This window comes from Balearica regulorum, chromosome 10 (genome assembly GCF_011004875.1).
Source record: "Balearica regulorum gibbericeps isolate bBalReg1 chromosome 10, bBalReg1.pri, whole genome shotgun sequence".
Taxonomy (NCBI): domain Eukaryota; kingdom Metazoa; phylum Chordata; class Aves; order Gruiformes; family Gruidae; genus Balearica; species Balearica regulorum.
The window spans coordinates 8,504,678-8,525,321 of record NC_046193.1 but is presented as its reverse complement, the minus strand read 5'-3'; the positions used below and the strand labels follow the sequence as shown (position 1 = coordinate 8,525,321).

The 20,644-nt window shown below is 36.3% G+C and overlaps 2 protein-coding genes across 3 annotated transcripts in view; one reads left to right on the top strand and one right to left on the bottom strand.

Moving 5' to 3' along the window:
• Positions 1 to 11,493, top strand: part of DCP1A (decapping mRNA 1A) — a 37,888-nt gene extending 26,395 nt beyond the window's left edge. The window contains exons 7-10 of one of the 2 annotated variants that reach the window (XR_012837014.1): positions 212 to 976; positions 3,511 to 3,576; positions 5,655 to 5,808; positions 7,383 to 11,493. Coding sequence is in view for 1 of the 2 variants with exons in the window: in XM_075761985.1 (XP_075618100.1) it covers positions 212 to 976; positions 3,511 to 3,576; positions 5,590 to 5,808; positions 7,383 to 7,463 (1,131 nt within the window). In the remaining variant the exon portion in view is untranslated. Of the gene's footprint in view, positions 1 to 211; positions 977 to 3,510; positions 3,577 to 5,589; positions 5,809 to 7,382 lie in introns of both variants that reach the window. The other variant, XM_075761985.1, reaches the window with a different exon arrangement.
• Positions 1 to 20,368, bottom strand: part of CACNA1D (calcium voltage-gated channel subunit alpha1 D) — a 284,291-nt gene extending 263,923 nt beyond the window's left edge. The window contains exon 1 of the mRNA XM_075761982.1: positions 20,182 to 20,368. The gene's annotated coding sequence lies outside the window, so the exon portion shown is untranslated. The remainder of the gene's footprint in view (positions 1 to 20,181) is intronic.
• Positions 20,369 to 20,644: the final 276 nt, after the last annotated feature.

Genomic DNA, 20,644 nt, shown 5'->3' with positions numbered 1-20,644 from the left:
CAGAGAAAAAGCTTACCTAGACAGGATGTTTCTTGTAAATGAAACTGATTTCAAAATTCCCATAAATAGGGCACACTTGATATCCAAACTGTATTTTAAATGCATGACCTAGTTGTGTCTCATAGTTTTCTTGAAATTGTAATAAACCTTGTGAGATGCGCAGTAGTGTGTATGTTTCTAAACTGAAAACTTCCTTTTCCCTTCTTTCTAGCCATTTCAGTCAAGGCAGAAGCATCTGACTTTGGAGGAACTGTTTGGAACCTCTGTACCAAAGGAACAGTCCACAGCTCCGTATCCCAATCCAGAGAGAATGGAAAAGCTGCAGACTGACACCTCTAACAGAGAGCAGCACAGTTTGCTCTTGCCTTTTTCCTTTGACCAGTCAACAGTAATACAACAATCACTAGGGAAATCTGAAAGTCCAGGCGTTAAAACCAGTGCCAATCCTTTGAATCAGCAGGAATGTTTAGCACCTATGCTAATACCTCCAGCTTCAGTGTCCCAGCCTGATGTAAAAAATGTTTCAAGCTATTCGGTTCGTTTAAGCCCTATTCTTAATTCAGCCTCGACAACGGAAGCTGCCCCTGCTCAGATGCTTCCTGGCCTAAAACAAAACAACAGTATAATGCAAGTTATGCAGCAAGCTGCCAAGCAGATATCCCCACTGGTGAATCAGCCACCATCTGAAGTGAACCACGCTCCACAAAATCTAATGGCTGGCCAAAGCCAGCTTATAGCACCCTTGACATCAGGAAATACGGGAACTGTCTCAAATACATCCCATACAAGTGTTGATCTTCTCCAGAAACTCAGGTTGACCCCACAGCATGACCAAATGCAACAGCAGTCTCTCACTAAGACTTCCTTAACACCAAACATCTCTGCCTCGGTTGGCCAACTTGCAACACCAGAAAGCTTCAAAGAATCTCACAATAAGCCATCAACCTTGAACAGCAAGATAATCTCTCCCCTTCAGGTATTCTGTGGGTATTTATATCCATGAAGCTTTAGAGTGTTTTTAGACTACGTGTATTTTCCCTTGGAAAATGTGTGTTATGTATTAACCTTTTAAAAATAATTAAGGACTTCTACTCTGTGATAACGGATTGACTTGCTAACTTAGAAATCCAGTTCTGTTAGTTTTAGATCATTAGCATCTGCTGTCAGCGACAGACCTGTCTGTAGAGGAAGAGGTTTTTCAAGCTGGTGCTGTTAGGGGATGAATAAGTCCTAAAGAATTCATCTGTTCTTGTGTCAGAAAAATACTGCTAAGACCTGATGATCTGAGAAGGGACAGAAGGTTACAGACTGATCAGTGTTACAAGAGTTGATGCTGTGGAGGTCTAGTCTGTACCTTCTTTGAAGGTACAAAATTAGCAATTTCCTGTTTCTGGTTATTTTGCTTTGGATGTTTTGTACTCCTTCAGTTTTGACCCCCTTCTGCTGGGGATATCTGTGGGCTACCTTGAAATATTTTTAGTTATTTAGTAAAATGATTGTAAACTGATTTGTCTAATTGACCGCCTTGTTTTGTTTTATCCTAGTATTGCTTACAAAGGACCTCTTAAACTTTTTATTTCTTGGAGGAGAATCTATTGTCTAGGCCTTAATATAAGCCAAAGCAGTAAATTTGTTTTGAGAGACTAGGTGAAAATGTCACTGCTAGTCTGTAAGGTTAATATATATGGCCTGGTGTTATAAATTATTTTCTATCAATTAGTGTTGCCCTGCTATATAATTGGCTACCTCACTAGTAAAGACATTAATGAGTTTGGGTTATTGGATTTTATTTAGAGAAAAACTCCAAAGGGAGTAACTTTCTGTAGTGCCCACCTCTGAGGTTATCCAAAGACTTCCTTTTGTTGCATTATTTATTTTATTTACATTCATGCAGACTAAGCCAGTGTTAGATCGTGTCTTCTTGCATCTTGAGTACAGTGATAAAGGAAGAATAAAAAACACCAAACAAAACTCCTTACAGCTACATCTGCATGAATTTCCTGATGTTTATTATGTCTGATGTGTGGGTCTGCTGCTACTCTGCTACATGAATATGGTGATGACTTACTCATAACAAATCTAATCAAAAGCTCAACTCTTCAGCCTGTAACTTGTCCTAAGCGTTATTTTAGAATACCCTGTATTTTTCAAGTGTTGCTTTTCTTTCCTCAGAAGTTACCCCTGTCTTAATGTTTAAGAAATGGGTGTGTTTTCATTGTGCTGTCTTTCTAATTACCTTATTTTTAATCTACTGCTGATCTTGAAAATTTTCAAGAAGGCTGTGATTGCTACATGCTAGGATTTTTTTACTAGCGATCACCTTTTTGAGATGTTTGGGCTGATATATTTTGCAGAGGGAGGACGAGGAGGTCCAAGTACAGCATTGACCAGCTATCTTGATCTAGTATTGAAGAACTGTACATTCTGAGCAGTATTTTTTTTCATGTACTACTAAAACTTGGTACAAATTTGACTGAAGATTGTGATATATATTCGAGCATTTAGAAAAGCTGTTTGAGTTTATCCATAACTGCCCTTGACTGCATCTATCCAATGTATGCCATCGATAGCTTTGGGAATTAGCTCTTCATATGCCAGTCTTGTAACATTTTTTTTCCTTATACCGTGTCCACTGTGTGTATGTATTTTCATTGGACAAAATTCCATAGTCCAAATATATTCTCAAACCAGCAAAAGACGACTTAACTCTTGTTTAATTAGACTTTAAGAATTGGATCTTGTGCTTGTTACCACTTCATAAAGCTAATTTTATTTTTGTCGCCAAACCAGTTCCCTGAGTGTTTTTCATTGCAGTTTAAGTAAGCTAGGTACTGTCTGTTGCGAATGTTGGGGTTTTTTTCTGCTCTGTGCTGCTAAGAGGTATTCCAAATGGCTATAACAAGCCTTTCCAAGAATGACACAGTTTACTGAAGTACCTTATCTACATGTCTTTTATTGTATTTTCTAATATTTTATAATACTGAATTTTATTGTATTACAGTCTTGAAATCTGACTAAAGAAATATCTGGATGCTGTTTGTAAAGGTATAAAATAATTCTGAAATTATACCAGAAAACGGCATTTAATTTTTGTGGAAGTGATTAGATAAAACTCCTAGAAAAAAATAGTGAATGTAGCCTTCCTGGCAATTTACCAAACCGATTACAAGGTACTGAACTCTTTACTTTGTAGCATTTGTTTTGTTCCTAGTATCAGTCTTTAAATATTTAGATACTTTTTTTTTTTTTCCACCCTAGTAGTCTTTCTTCAAAAGTGTTTTGTTATTGCTTTACAGGTTTGCTGTAATATTGAAAGCATAAAACATAAACTAAATTCTTTCTTCTTTTTCCAGCTTCCCATTGATCATCTCAGTTTTACAAATGGTTCAAATTGCATCTAAAAATGTGTTGAAATTTGGGGGGTTTTGTGCTTTCATAATAACACAGAACCACTGCTCTAAACAGAGCTGTGGATGCTAACTCGTGACTTATACTTTCTTTTTAACTTAGACTGTACAACAAAACAAGGAATCAGAAGTATTTCAACAGCCGAAGACCTTGCCTAAAGCAAATCAAGTAAGTGAATAAATACTTCTGCTAATTGTTGGGTTTCTTAAGAAAAGGGGAGGGGTTTACAACTGTGGTAAAAAGTTGGTATGTCAAATAGTCCCTGACCATATTTAAAGTGCTGTTATGAAGCAGAAACAAGCTGTACTGAAGTAAGGGGGAGCTTCCGTAGACTGCTATGAATAAGTACTCTTTTTTTAATTGTACAGTGCCTCCTATTGTTGGTGCTAATGCAGAAATGAGAATGCATTTTTTTGGATCTGCAATCTTGCATTGAGTTTGCACCATTTGAACTGTTTTGGGTTTTTTGTGGTGGGTATGGGGGTTTTGGTTTGGGTTGGGTTTTTTTGGTGTTTTTTTTTTTTGTCTTGTAAGCAAGCAGTACTAATGCTGTAATATTGGAGTAGGATCTATTGGCCTTAGCCCAACCTTAAGCACCCCAGAGACATAAAATGCAATCCTTGCCTTGCTGTCTCTTTCAGTTTTCCTGAGATACCTTGGATTTTATGGAAAAGATACCAAGCAAAAAAAAAAAAAGGAAGATAGAGGAAGAAAAGAATAACAAGCATTTGCTACTGCAAAACTTTCTAATAGCAAATTTTAGTTGTCTAAATACAGATTTAACATTATTAGAACTGCCTTTGAATAACAGTTCTGAATAATGTCAATATGAAATTTCAGGTTGCAGTTTAAAAAACAACTGGTAATAGTCTTCAAGAATTGTTTTTAATTCTTTTTGTTATGTATTCTTTTCAGAATACCATCTGTAATTTAATTCTACTTTTCCTTTACCCACTCCCGTTTTTATATCTGTTGAATTGCCCTGTTCTTGTTCAACTTGCGCTGCATAAAAGCAGTTTTAGTAGCATGCCCAGGTCTGATTGTGAAGGCAGTAAAAATGATCCTGCTTAAAGTCAAATGCTGTTTTAGCTACTGGCCTGCTATAAGACAAGCTCTACAGTCTGTTCATGACAGTTAGTAAATAATTATTTAAATAAAAGCATTTTACATGGATTTTGGAATTAAGAAATGTGTGCATGTTATGTGGTAAACTGCATTTGTTGGTTTAAACATGCTGTCTTCAGCTGAAATCCCACGCTGTAAGTCTTCATAGTTTTGACTATAACAAAATAAATTTGCTAGTTCTTCTGTTGTTGATGTTACTGTATACACATTAACTTTAGATGGCTTTGCAGGTTTTTTCTTCTGAAGATTTTTGATTATCCAAGGGGAACTCTTTCTGCTGATGTATCAAATATCTTTACATATCACAGTCAGTCTTGCTTTCTTTTGAGTGAGATTGGTTGGTTTGTTTTCTCCCTCTACCCCATGCTGGTGATTCTGGAAGCCTAAGCAAGATGTAGATTATCACTAAATAATAATTGCAGTTACCAGGAGATGTCAGAGTTGCTCAAGGGCTGATGTTTGTTCATGTCCACTTTATGCAAATATCATATTCCTACACATTTGCGATTTATGTTTAAAATGAAAAGTGGTAAAGGCAGTGTGTGGATTTCTGTAATTTTCAATGGACTCCAATAATTTAATCATACTTAAAATGACTGATGAACTATCTTTGAGATACTTCAAATTATAAGTGTATTTGTTGGATACCATAGAAGCAGGGGAGCAGGAAGCAAGACTAGCCTTTCTGTAAACAACTAAGGAAAATAATAATTTGCAAAACAACTGTAGGCTCCCTTGATTACCTAGCTGAAAAGCTCATCTTCTATTCTATGTGTTATGTTTCAAAAATTCTGGATGGTAGCAACCACATGAGGAAGAAGGAGTCTGCATACAAGAATATCGAAGACTCTTACTTTCTTCAGCTTTTAAAATTAGAATTACTATTGATATTAATCTTCATAGGTAGATATTTCTTCATTAGGAGCAGCTGTTCTGTAATGCCTGACTGAATAATAGTGGCTACACTTTATTTTTTTTATGCTCATCTCTCCAGCTTTTATAACAGCATTCTTTCGTAATGGAGACAGTGCTTATTAATTTTCTGTTCTCTTACAGGTTGCACCTCCACAGTTTGTTACAGCCACAACTACAGTAACACCTTCAATCCTCTTGTCTCCTAGTGTTTTTCAGCAATCAGCTACAAAACCTACTGAAGTGGAGAATAAAGTAAATTCCTCTTCACCTTCAACACTGGGAACAACAGAAATTCAGACTACACCTCCTACTGTTCTCAGTAGGTCTCAGCTTCAAGAAGCACTGATACATCTAATAAAGGTCCTGTCTTTACAGAGCTCAATTTCTGAGGGATGGGGTTCCAAGTAGCTAGTACTGAGAAATTCCGTGTACCCCTATAACTCCTTTTGCCCAGAAACATTACAAAAGCTATTTCTTTGTTGGAAGGGGTACATTACTCCACACTGTACACACAGTATGGCACAGCTTGCTCCTCTTGGTTGTGAGATGAAGGATTTAGAAGGACAGAGCTGTACATCAGATGTGTCCTTTCACATCTGTATGAATTTGTGGATGAGGAAAAAGTTGCACTAATAGAAGCTCTGGTCTGGGGATGGAGGCTGGTTTTGTTGTCTTTGTAAGTGTTCCTGCTTTTCCAAGGAAAGCTTTCCTGTTTCCAGTTCCCTAGAACTGTTCCTGATCTTTAATTGAAGTATATGTCTTTGAAATGGAAATTGCCACATTCTAGTTCTGGTACTTCTAGGGACTAAAAAGTTTAAGTCTGTGATGTTGGGAGTAGCCATGCAGTGAGATCATTCTGACCTCTAATGTTATGGTGAAGTTGCCATGAATGACAAACATTTCTTTGTTAACTCGGGATTCTCTTGCTCTCTCCGTGCTGATGTTAGTAGAGCTCACACCCAGAATGCAAGTCCAAAAGTAGCAAACAATATCTTCCCAGCGATAAAGTTGTTAGGACCAAAAAGGGCCACTACCAGATCCCATCATCAGCTAGGTTGCCTGATTTATCTGTTGTTCATTTTTGTGTGTTGGTGTGTATGTTTTTTTTTTTTCTTTAAAGACTTAAACTAGCTTAATTGTAAGTCTGGCAACTGAACTCAACTGCCAGAAGTCTTATTCTATTAGAGACACAGTGCACTGATTCTCACCCAGTGGTCTGAAGAACATCATTGTAGTGACTTTAGAGAGCTGATTGGAATATTTGTCTCTCATCCTCTCTTTATATAGAGTGATAGCTGAATGAAGGCCAAAATAGCCATATACTCTGCAGCATGGGAGTACTTGCACAGCACTCCAAGCAGGATACCAAACTTGTGGTGCAGATCTTGTAAAAAGAATATTACATCTTCAAGCTAGATGATTACATACCAGTTTTATAAACTTGTCATTTGAAGGAATTAAACTGAGAAATATCTCTAAATATTATCTGTAGATTAAACAAATTCACTTCCCAGTAATGCTTTGCCACGAGAGTTCTTGTATAACACACTCCCTTTCAGGCTGGTCTGATGCTCATGCAGACTTTATTTGGGAGCCTGTACACAGGATAGAATTCTCTGTGTCTATAACTAAGGCTTGGACTCTGGAGGGAAGTGAAATTAGGTGGCCAAGGCTGACCTAGTGACCCCTGTTTTGTTTGTATGAGCATTCAGTCTGCTTAGTCATCTCTTCAGCTATCTTACTGGCTTCATGGTTCAAAGTCTGTATGTTGTCCAAAAAGCATCGCCTTTTGTACAAGTACCCAGCTAGTTACCTTCTCTTACCTCTCAGATAGCTAGCACTATAAGGAATCCTTATGCACAACTTCAATGGCATTAAATTAAACTTTATTTTCATCTTTTTACTAATGTTTCTAATATGTTTTTTCCCTGCAGAATGATTCCCGTTTTCTCAGCACTATTCATGAAGTCTACTTGCAAGTTCTAACCAAGAATACAGACAACATTAAGCTATAATTGAAGCTAAATCTACTTAAAATATATCCATTTTTGAAACAATTATGCCTTGTGTATAAAACTAATATTTTTGTAAAAGAATATTTAGTTTTCAATGTCTTGAATTTGAACCTATTGGGAAAGACTATTCCTTAAATACTTAAGAAAGTAATGTTCTCAGAAGTGATCTAGGTTTTCACTGTGATCATCACCAGCAAACCTTTGTTTTTATTGGGGAGGGGACTTAAGTTGCATTTGAGCTCTCACTAACATTGAGTGAACGTGCAAATGTTTGCTCTGACTTTCCCAGCTGTATTCACTGTTCAAGGATTACAGACTCAATACTATTTAAACCAGCAGATACATAGTACAGTACACTACACCACACCAGAACAAAATTCACTTGTGGAAACTTAGTTCCAGTTTGAAGGAATGAGGAAAAGGAGAGCAAAATGCCTTGTGATCAAGTCGGCAGGTGTGGGGAAGGAACAGATTTGGAAGCCAGGCCTTTGGAGCTAAGCCTTTAACAAAAGGTTTAAAACTGTGATTTTGCCCAGTACATTGACAGTCTCTAGCTAATGCACATAAATTCATCTTTTAATTGTTCCATTAATCTTATTTGCCTCTGTGTTGCTGACATTAAACAGGTATCCAAGTGAGTAAGGCCATTTTCTCTAAAAAGGCAAAATTTGAAATATGCAAAATCCTCAGTGATTGTATCTTTTTTTTTTTTTTTTTTTTTTTAAGCAACAGAGTAGTTCTGTTGCATGTTGAAGTTCTCTTGTTTTAAATTTATAGTTAGGAGACCACCCCTGGAAGACCGTCTTCCTGTTCAGCAGTGTTTGAGATAATTTAAGTACTTTGTTTCCCTTCTAGCTTAAGAATGGACCATGTTATAGTTGGCTTTCATTCCTCAGTTGCATTGGCGCTGCAGTGTTGAAAACTATGCAGATGGGGAACAAATCCATGCTTTTCTTCTGTTGTCCTCTCCCTAAATTGTTAGTGTATACTTCATAGTCTGAAGTTTATCTGATTAAAATGTTATTGCTTCTTGTGTGATTTAGTAATTCACTATTCACTAATGTAAGAATTTAACTGGATACTTTCCTATTTGAAGTCAGAAAATTTCTAATTATAGTTTCTTATGCTGCTGTGTTTGTTTGCCCATGGCTTATATTTATTTCTTAAAGGCATGCCAAGGTAATTAATAAGACTTCAGGTCCCAACCTTTTCCAGCAATAGTAGTTTTAAAGAATACTTTTCCAGTAGAAAAGTTTGGTTTATTGAGTAAAAAGATAATCTGTAGTGAGGTATGATGCACTGCTTTCTCTTCCCTCAAGGACTATTGAAATACAAAGAAAAAAAATTGTTTGACTCCTTACAACATATATGTATGTATATATATCCTAAGGATTAGTTAATGTTGATGTAGTCAAGGTGCATGGTCATTTCATTGGAAACCGGTAATTGAGCTTTAATTGTGACTTGTTCACAAATCAGTATGTTTTAGATACAACAAATATTTACATTTGTATGTATTTGATCTATTTTAGGTTTTTTTCATAGCTTTTTAGTGGAAAATATATTTTGTTTAGCATTGCCTGCCTTTAAAGCTCTTCTCAACCTTTGAGTTCAGTGTTTCCAGTTAAAATATATCGTATTTTGTTAGAAAATGTGCAAGATTCAGGGAAAGATGCTAATGACATGCACATTCATCAAGAAATAGATTGGCTTTAATGGTAGCAGTTGAATTCAGCAATATAAACTCAGCCTTGTTAAGGAAGATAGGAGCTTCCTACATAAATTCTAGAGTTACAATACTGTGTATGCGCATAAACAATGAGACTCAATTAGATCTAAGGTCTAAACCAATTTATTTTTTTCAGGTTTTTTAGAAAAACTTCCACTAAAAGGGGCAGACCAGTAAGCAGTTTCTCCAAACAAAAATTCATAGCCTAAACCAAATAGAGAGTTGCTTTTTATCTGGATTTAGGAAGGATGAAGTCCGTAACTTCCTACTTCTTATGGACAGCTTCATGTTTCTTCAAAGGAAGATTTGATGAAAATTTTTAAGAATAGAAATATTGGAAGCTGATAGTGCATATTTGTACTGTTTGCTAAATATAGTCATATCCAAAGATCTGTAGAAAAGATAGGAAGGAGTTATTTTTTGAGTTCTTCAGTCACCTACAGTTGACAAAAATAATATTGTTTAGAGTAGCAATGCTGTTATGAGAGTTTGACTCTATTTTGAATGTCCTTAACTTGTTTCCAGCTGTCCAGGAACCCCCACCAGCAGCTGGCAGATCCTTACTTTACTTTGGTTTTGTAGTGTACTAGTAGCAATACATTATTGGTTTACTTTCCCCCCCTGCCCCAACTTTCAAAATTAATTGGAAGAGAAAGAGTTGAAGTCACAGTTACTAGGCAGACATGTTTACAACAAGCAAACCTCTTCATCTTGAACACCTGCACATTTGTTCTGATGTCTCTACGTGTCGCCAACAGACACTGGAACCAACCTACGTGTCATCCATACACTGCAGAGTTACAGTCTGTGATTTATGACAAGTGCCAGGGTAGTGGATTTAACAGATAAATCTTTTTAATTAAAAGTTGCATTGCAAAACACAAGCTCAGCTATGGTGTAAAATTTAAATATTGGATTTTTTTAAATGCGGACTGTGTTATTTAACAACTTTTTTTCCTGATTATTTTAACTTTTTGTATAAATCTAATATTACCACCTTGTTGAAGAGCTTGATTCACGTTAGCCACATGTAGTGATAACTAGTGTGTAGCAAGTTACCATGGGTCATCACAGGAAATTGTGACTGTTTTCAGTGATTTTTTTTTTTTTTTTTTCCTTAAAACTACTGGCTTAATGGGATTTTACCTATTAGTTCTGAGAATTAAAAGATTATTAGTTGAGATTATACTCCCCAAATTAATTGTGTTATCTAAGCATGTGTTTTGTGGCTAGCATTAAGTCACTTAAAAAAACCAAAACAAACAAACCCCACCAAACTCAAACCTAATCAAGGACAGTTTTAAAACCTACAGCTGCTGAATTGTTCAGGAAAATCAAAATGGTCAGTTTTGTAGTTAGACTTTATGTGCTGTTATTTAATAATGCAAAGTTTATATGAAAGGTGCCTAACAGCTCTTAACTTAGAAGCAGTATATCTTTCCAAATTAAATAAGATTTGCAGAGTGATTGAATAAAGTTTAAAAAAAAAAAATTAAGTAATTCATCTTGATTTTGTATAATATCTTTAATTCTGTGTATAAATACTCAATATTTAAATACTCGCTGCTGGATGTATCTTATTTTTGCTTGCATTTCTAATTGCTTCATTTTGGTATATTTCTGAAACTCATTATGCCATGTGTAGTCACTGATGTAATTTCTGAAATATTTTTGAAAACAAACTTTAATTTGGGACTTTTTTTTTTTTAAAAAAGTGTTCTAAACAAATCAGCCACTTCTTTGCCAGGTATTTGGGTTGCTTTGTACAGCATATCTTAACAGGAGGAATGTGTGCAATATGTATCACCTCAGTTTTGTCTGGCAACATTACGAAAATGTTAAGATGCAATATCTTCCTTTCACTTCAAGTTGGAAAAATTGCAGTATCTCTGATTTGGTGGTCTATTTATTTTTATCTATTCAGTGTATGGGCATATAGGTAGTTCAGTTTTTTTAATGTACGTTATGTGCTTTTAGTAACTTTTGAGTTTTATCACTTTTGTGGATGCACCAGTTGTACCCATTTGCATGTTCTTTCAATATGAAGACCATAGGGAAGGAGGGCTTCAGGAAAGATTTCTGGAACCAGGAATGAGAATAATTGTAAGTCAATAAACGTAGATACTGCATCATTAATGTTTTTGGTATGGTATGGATTTTATAGCACCTGTGTATGTTTGCAGTTACTAAGTTATTGCGTAAATGTTTAAGAATGAGCATTTTTTCATCCAAAGTTTTGTATGTTTGCAAATATATTTTTGTAATAAAACTTCAAAACAAATGTTTCAGCACCTCCTAAAATCTTCCAACGTTTCCTTTTATTTCTAGAGCTAGTAGCCTGCTAGAAGGGTAAGTTTATATTTTGTTCAGGGTTAATATTTTCCAGATTAAAAACTCAGACTTCTTCATTCTGGGGGCAAAACCAAACTGCATTTATTCGCTGAAGAAAATGCAGCATGCCTGCTTGAGGACAGTTGAGAACAGTATCTGTCACTTGTAACAGCTTCTGGCTATCCCTCTGTATTGCTCTGAGTAGGCTTGCATTTTGAATTTGATAACGAGACCGATTTCCTTTCAAGTTAAGAAATGCAGCTGCAAGTTCACTATCTTACAAGTACAGCTGTAACTGGTTTTAGTGCCTGATCACTTTTTTTAATGGTATCCCCTCTCATCCATGCAGAGATGGCATATGATATTCAATCCAGTGTCAGTCTTTGATCATAGACTTTGGAAATTGCAGTTGTCCTCTTACCATATCTGATTGGTATCATGCAACTGATTGATCCAAATTTCACAAAGTAAAATAGAGAAGCTGATGAGGAGGAAAACCATATCAGAAGTTCTTTCGGAATAGCTCTTGAAATTAAACAAAACACTTAGCTAGATGCTTATTCCCATCCTAACTACCCATAAGAGTTAAAGATTGTCAGAAATACCAGGTCAGGAGAGGCCACTGAAGAATAGTGTTTGCTGCTCTACCTGTACTAGACTACCATACAAAGCAAGTACAGAAGTCTTTACTGTAAGATAATTGAGAAAAGGTGGAAACAGCCTAAGGCCTAGAATCTAACTTTAAATTTTATATTTTATTTTAAATGTCTAAATTAAAATTTATAATTAGATGTGTTGCCTGTTTGGTCAATATTGAAGGGTTAGGGGTTTTTTTTTTCATTGCTGATGCTCTTAACCTTTTTTTGTCTTCTCTGGATCTGGGTATTCCTGGTTACTGTTATTCCTTTGAAGTGCTTCCCTTTGGTTTGGAAATAAAATACTACTTCTGACTTACTATGTATAGCTGCAGCTAAATCAGGCACTGTACAAAAAAAATAATGCAGACCAAAATGTTTCTGGCATCTTCTCTCTTGCTAGTGTATGCTCTACAGTCATGTTTTCTGAGAGTGCATGAGAGCATTAAGTCTCTACTAGGATGGTTTAAATGAAGTTGTAGCTTGTGTTCATGGGCCAAATTAATTGAAGTCAGCGGACTCATGTATTTGGTAAGGATTCAGCTATACGTCATTCTTGATACACAAGATACTGGCGGGGTTAACATTAGAGGCTAAGAAATCTGTCATTCATACAACACTGCAATCAAATCACTAAATACAGTCTTTAGTATAGCTGAGGTAAATTTCTTTAGTGACCTAATCTGAAATTCAAAAGATTAGAAATTATAATGTAAAACAATTTTGAAAGTTATTTTCAGTGCCCAATAGTGGAATTTTTTCTCCTATCTTCACACAACTGCAAGTGTGAATCAGCTTTTTGCTCTCTTCCAGATCATATGATTGAGGCATTTACTTTTGAACTGACCTAATAATTTAGGAGAATTAAATTTCAGTGGTAGACCTGTAACTGAAATACAGCTGTTAACTGTAAAGCTCATCCTCGTCAGTTACCCAACAATTTTTCACTTCCTCTTAGAATCATTCTTCATATGAGACTCCTACTTAGGTTTAAAAAACCTTGGGAAAAGAAGGCAATGAAGAGAGAATACTTCTATCAGTTGCTGCATTTTTGAAAGAGCACTTGCCATAAAATGAAAGGGGAAAGACCAGTGAATTGAAGATTCCTGAGAAGTGAGCAAGGGAAGGAATAGCAAAAAATGTGTAAGTAAATGTGAAAGGGAATATTGTAGAGACAAGTATGGCCTGTGAAGGTACTTCCTGAAACACAGAGGAATTTAAGTTACAGTTTTGTTTCTGTACTGTTGTATGTCATCTTCAGGTATTTCCAAAGCTCAAATGTGGTTTGCCTGTAAGAATCCAGAATATTTCAGGGTGGTTTCAAAACCAGACTGGTTAGGCATGATTTCACTGCTTTAATTCTTGAGGCAGCAATACATCATTTGCCAGGTCTGCTATGGGGTTTTTTAACCTCCAGTTATGAAGCAGCATAATGGGAGTTGACTGACTCATAGCAGTGCTTAATTTTTATCTTTGCTTGTTGGCCTCACGTTACAGCTTAAAATCAGCTACATAGAATAAGGCTGCTCAGACCTAGTTGCCCTTTATCTTTCATTTTAAATAGGCCTTTAAAAATATTTCTACCATAATCCATTCTTCAAAATTCAAGAAGTTCCATTTTACAAAATCAACCCTGAGAAATATAACCACAAAAGAATAAGCTTTCTATGCTGGCTGAAATGAAAGCACTTGCCCTTAGGCCTTACAGGAAAATATGCAGGTATGTGATGTAAATGGACAAGTATGGTTTTTTTCTCCTCATAAATAGAAGCTTTAAGAGTATCTACAGAGCAAAGATCTCCCAGCCTGTCTCACATATGCAAAACTACATGATCTTAATTTAGAGAGCATATGGCTTGCACATCCTGATTTGCTTCTTGCGGTTCATAAGAGGGATGGGAAAGGCTTAGCAGGTTATCCATTTGACTTTCTCATGTAGACTTGAGATTTATGGATAATGCTAAGTGCCTTCTCTAGTTTATTTTTTAAGCATCAAATAAATTAGCTTCTGTTCTCTGGGGAGATAGTTCTCCCATGTAACAAAATTGCTGTAAAGGAAGCTTCTGCTATCTTAAACTTACCACAAGAATTGAGATACAAGGGTGAAATTAAAGCCTACAGGATTCAGATATGTACAGAATCTGTTGTGGTTTACAGCAAGCCTCACTGCTGGTGTAACCTACAAGATGGAAGGCACAGGGCACCCATTATAAAGAGAGATCTCTGCTTTCCAGTGATCGAATAGGAAAATCCTGCCACAAGAGAAGCCCTTACAGAAAACCCAAAGGCTTGGTTAGAAACTTATGCAGTGCTTTTAATAAGGGGTTGAAAATAAATATAAATCAATATTCTGTGCAGATATGAGGGTAGCTGTCTGAAGGAAACTGCTAAGGTAAAAGATGTAGCATGCAATCTACATTACTTTCACATACATAGTGACGGAGCCCGGGCCCATGATGTAGCTCTATCTGTAGCTTCATTTTAGATTTAAAAAAAAAGACAGCCTGATCTTACTACTACACCTATACCTATTCTCATGCAGTACGTATCGTTATTTCTTGCAATTTTTCATGCTATGTTGCACAGAAATTGGAGGGGTTTTAATTTTTTTTTACTTTAAATTCATTAACAACTAAATGTTATTACTGAAGACTAGCTGAACAATATGTTTGATGTATAACTGAAGTCACTGTATTTTTGCAGATGTGGAGGGATGTGCTGGTGATGCATCATGGTCTGCATAATTAGAGAATGCTTTGGCATAAATCCATCTCATCCATTCTTGAACAGTTCCCTTCTTGAAGGGCTTCTAATGCAGCTGTTCTTTCAAAGGGCAAGAATAGTCAAAGCCTGTCGTGTTGCAGAGGACAAGCTGAAGAGAATTGCTTTCAGTTTCTTTCCATAGATATTACAGCACAAATAAATCCTGCTTTATTTGGTCATTACAGCTGTCTCTCCTACTTTCTTTCTAAATTTGCACCACCTATGAAAGCATTGCTGTTTGAAATATTTCTCTTAGCACAAGTTATTGATGATAACTTTATTCTTTTAATTTTACTAAATTCAGTTGTTTGAATACAGATACTAATTTAAACAGCCTGCAGTGACTAATAACTTCCCAGCTTGTTTGAAGAGTAAGTGTTATGGAAGCAGGATTACTAAGATTATTAAGAATCAAATAGAGAAAGCAAATATGATGAAGTGACTGTGGAACATTTATGTATTCAGCAAGTCTTTCAAGCACAGATGCAAGCAAGTGCCTCCAACTCTTACTACATAAGTATTTCATAGTTACATTAACAGATAATATGAAAAAATTACAAGTGAAAATTCAGTTTGTAAATTTACAAAAAAAAGTGTAAATAATATTAATATTAGCAATTAAATAAAACTAATCCAAATACCATTGCTGCATTAGCATTACAAACTTCAATTTAAATATTGTAAAATTTTTGCATTGTTAGCAGAAATGCTTCTCTAAATATCCTCAAACAGCAGAGCAACTACCAAAACCTGTCACAGTGAATTCCTTTTAACTGTATGAGACATACAATGATTTGTTTTTTTCTCTGAGGGACTATGTGCTAGATAGAGATAAATAAGTCTCTTTGTATAAAACTTGTCTCAACTTATTTGGTTTAATCTGAACAATTTTTCATGTGTCATTAAATTTTCATAATATTTTGGAAACTTTGCAAATTTTTGTTTGTTTTCCAGTTGTTTTTTTAAAATGACATTTTATTTAGAGGCAATAAAAAAATGTCTATGATTTTAAATTTATTTTTATCCAATATTTGGCTGCCTGTAGTTCAAAAATGGTCTGTTCTGATATGAAGATTTCCATAATTGTTTTTCCTTTTGCAGATTACTTTGTCAGCTGTATCTGAGGAGAAGGTTATAGTTGAGTTGAACTAAGAATGTATTCCTTATGTATGTATCTTTTTCTTGTATGTTGCTGTTATGAACTTCAAAGGTGAATTGATTTCTCTGTCTGAGTATTTCTGGATCAGGTGCTGCATGAGAACCTTGCATTTTCCAGGTTGCTGGTTATGGCTGTTTGTACCCTGTGTAGCAGAGACAACTCCTGTTCTATGGAAACTAAAGGATGCTTTTCATGCTCCAATGGGAACTGCAGACCTGATCTTTATTTCACAGCCTGCTGAATATTCTTTTCACAGGGTGTTTACTTGAGTGTGCACTTGTGCTTAACTAAAACCACTTGCTATTGCTGACAAAAGAATAGAATTTATTTTGAGTAAGGTATGACAGTAGGGACTGAATCTCTGGAAAAGTTGCAGCACCAGATTTGTTCTGAGAATACACTGCGTTCCCGTACACCAGACTACAATGACTGGAACTCCACCACATAACTTACCCTTTTTTTTTTTTTAAGGTACCCTGCAAATGAAAGGAAACCCTGTATGCTATATGAAGATGTACGGGACTAGCAAGGTTACAATCTATGCTAGCAGTGATTGCCAGATTGCAGTTCAGTTTGGAATCCGTACAGTGTTTAAACTGCAATTGCACAGCGCATTGGTCTCCTCCCATCCCTCCACTCATTTTCTTTACTCACTATTGTTTGGATTTTGTAGATGATGAGCTACCTAACCACTCAGTGTTCTTACTAGCCTTTGATTTTGGAATTTCTATTGAGAAGAGTTTTTAAGGCAAAATTGGGGGCATAGCCCCATAGTAGCTAAATGGCCTGAACTGCAGCAGTACTGAGTATATGCAGCTCCTGCTCTAGTAAACAGGGTTCCATGTACTTATGTCAGCAATGCATTTTTGCAGTCTCTCAGCAAATGACAGTCATAGCTCAGCTTCCATGCTTCTACTGCACATAATTCCCTGACTGTGAAATGTGTGGAGGAGGGGATGGAAAAACCCAGTTGTCCTGTGTATGTATTTAAGAAGCTGTCTAGTCTAGTAGTTAATATTGAAGCTAACGAGATGTGATTGTATATACTGAAGCAAGACTGTCCATGCATTTGCATCCTTGTTTTAATCATGTTGTATGTGGTTTCTGAGGCAAGTGCGAAGAATGTGGAAGAAATGTTGACTGTTGTACGCAATGTATATCATGACTTCAGCTATTGCTGTACAGTCTATCACACTTGGTTAAAGTTGCAGAAACAACATGACATTCAGTAGATCAAAGTGGAGGCACTGACACAAGGTGGAATTTCATTCTGCGTATGCTTGAGCTGCTGTTTAACAACACAATACCATAAATAAGCACTCAGTGATGCAGCATGAGGATTCAGGGAAAGGAGGTTGAGTTGCAGGCAGTAATCTCCCAATGACATTATCTAAGCTAAGTCTATCTTAAAGTCTTTCTGCCATCCAGATAACAATGGAGGAAACTTAAGTTGTGAGCCATAGTAATACTGGTCTTATCCAGATCATCCCCCTTATTTTCTTACAGGAGGCAAAAAAGAAAACACCGTATGTCCAGCCTAAGAAGGCTGTTGATAAGATTGCCATTGCTACAGTACACTTGGGAGGCAGTTTGTTAGGGAGCCATTCTTACAATGAAGATTCAAGAGCACATCTTCACTGTAATCACAGAGACTTGATCACAGGCCTTACTCTTCAGCCAAAGAATGAAATCAACCTGGATCAATAAAGCCAAAATTGAGGCTATGATCTAGTCAGTGTATATTTAAAAGAATTGCGAGGGAAAACAAAGGATGTTGACTAAGGAGCAGAAAGTGACTGAACTCTGTTTTAGTTGACTGTTATCTCACTTTGTCACTACTAATGATGTATGCAGAGAGAAACAGTAACAGCCTGGCAATGCTCACATCTTAATCACACTGTATATACATAAAACATGGAGTAAATTCATCTATTAGAAACAAAAACATAGGGTAGAAATTACTTGAATGTTCTCATGATACCTGCTTCTGTTATGATATTTTTCTACTGTGTTTATAGATAGTACCAGCTATCCAGAAAGATGAAATACCCATATCTCTAAAGTACGTTTTTTGTTTCCTGATGCAAATGTATTTTGGAAGGTTTTGAAAACTTACTGTCTGCAGCTGAAATTGGAAGGGTGTACAGTCATGTTTTCTTAATGTATCTTCAGTTCACACTAAATACTGTGGAGTTGTGCATCATAACCATTATTTCACTTATGCTTGGCCTCATTTGTAGAATTTATTTTATGCGCTGCTTCTAAACCACAAATTAGGGTAGACCAAGTTATCCTGCCTAACCTCGCTCAACTGACGTGAAGTTATCCACATCACTGAGATGATGGTTGAGCCAGATGTCAACATCTGTCTAAAGTACAGTGTTTAAACAGCAGGGATGATAGAAAAATTGCCATTCGCTTCCCTAGCGCAGCCAGTATTTTAGCAACTGCTCTTAATCGGTAAGCATGGAGCAGAGCTCAAGCTAATAAATGCTGCTACACTAGTAACATGGTTCTATGGCTTTGTCTACACCAGACTCCAGTATAGCAGGGCTATAGGGCACATGAGACAGTGCTGAAGACTCAACATCCACACTATATGTGGTTTTCAATTCTGCTCCAGACTAGCTCTTGTCTGTCCTGTTGGACTGAATACTCATTAATGACTGGGGTGTATTAGCTGCTTTCTCAGGCTGAATCTTCTGTTTCATCTTTATTTGAAAGGAATCCGGTTCATGAGCTCTGAGACTGCTCTGCAGGGCAAGCCAAAGCACAGTAAGCAGGGATGATCAGGAGATTTGGTCCAGGATGGTACTTCTGGCTCAAGCAACTTTAGACTTACCTTCTGACGATATGGCTGCAGACAGAATCAAGTGTGGTGTTGCCTGGAGAAAGGCTAAGAGGTAGTGGAAAGGATGCAAGGAAGGACAAAGGAGAAGGGGGAAAGTTGTGTAAGTTGCTTAGAGAGGTTGGTAACCCTCACTCTACAAGATTAGACTGATTTTAGGCCTATTTGAGGCTATGGCACAGTCAGATGCCTTGCAAGATATTTGCTGATATATAGCATATATAAGGTTTATGGGGAACTTAAAGTTTGAATTTACTCTTACTTCTCCAATAGTTAACATAGGTTTTATAGTTGAAAATCTGAAAAGGAGGAACCCTAAATCAGTAATTCTCTTGTAGATGCTAATTGTAACTCTTGAGATCTTTCATAGTCCCCCTACTGACCATATTCCTTTGGGCATAATAGCTCCAGGAGCACAAAAGAAGTCTATGTATTGTTGAACCGAAGTGGATTTCAACAGGAATACTGTGAGGAAACTGCTACTAAGAATGGCTGTTTATTGCCTCCACCATGTCTGGCAGTCCTTTTTCTATGTTCCGTCAGCTAGGATCTCTTTGTTATGTTTTCCTACACAACTAGCTAATTTCTAGCTATTGAGCTAATTTCCAAGTTGCCATTTAGACATAGAATGTTACAGGGTATATGACATGTCTTTCTGTACCTTGAGACAGTAGCAGATCTGCACAATGACCCTCGAAGTGCATTAACAACTTCAGTTCTTGGCGGTCTGCTCTAAGGGTGTATTGCTCTGCCATTGGAAGCTCTTGGCATTATAGGCCATGTCTTCAGAGTTCCTAAATTTAAACCAAGGCTTATGCAATTCTCATCAGGCTCTTCCATATCCCAATTTTATTGTCCATATCACTTCAAAGTGTGCTACTGAAATAAAAATATTTGGGTAATTGATTCTGTGAAAAGAAAATTAAGTAGTTGGCCTACCTAATTATTTTAAAGTGGAATATAGATTGGAGCACAGCAAACGGCAGTTGCATCAACTAACCTTTGTATAGTGCTCTCTAAAATGAACTCCACACTTTGCTACTGTCAAGTTTAGCTGTTTGACTCCATTTTTTCTTCTTCCTGGCATATAGCTTATTTCCAGTCTAGTTTTTCTTCTGAGGTTTTTTATTAAAAGGATTTTTGAAAAGACAACTGATGGAGCAGTTTAAGAAAACAGTTAAGCTAAAGGAATAGCGTCTGCTTTTATTTCTTCCAACAAAGCGGTTAGTTTATGGAAGAAAGTTTTATCTTACCTTGCTAAGAGTTTCACGTGTTACTTTCTAGTTGCAATTTGCCAAGTGAGAATGGATACTTTGTAAATACAGGAGGCTTCCTTTGTTTCTGAAACCCAGAGTCTTCAGTCTTGAAGACAAAGGTGTAGTTTTCTTAATGTAAATGGTACACATCAGTAGTGTCTTCTGAAATGAGATGATAGCACTAGTTCACTAGATGTAACACTTTTTACATTTAAAACAGATTTTTAAAATACATATTTTTAAATCATACAATACAGCTTCCAGGACAGAATACTAGTGGACAGAACACTAAAATACATGGAGAGTGCAGTGCAGGAATACCAGGTTTCATGAGCCAGATGTGAAGTATTTCAATTTTTTTGTCTGTTTAAAAGTCAAATTGTGACTTCTAGTGCTACTTGAGCTTTCTAGAACAGATATGAAATACCTAACTTGCCTAGTTAAGTCTGTATCTTTAATG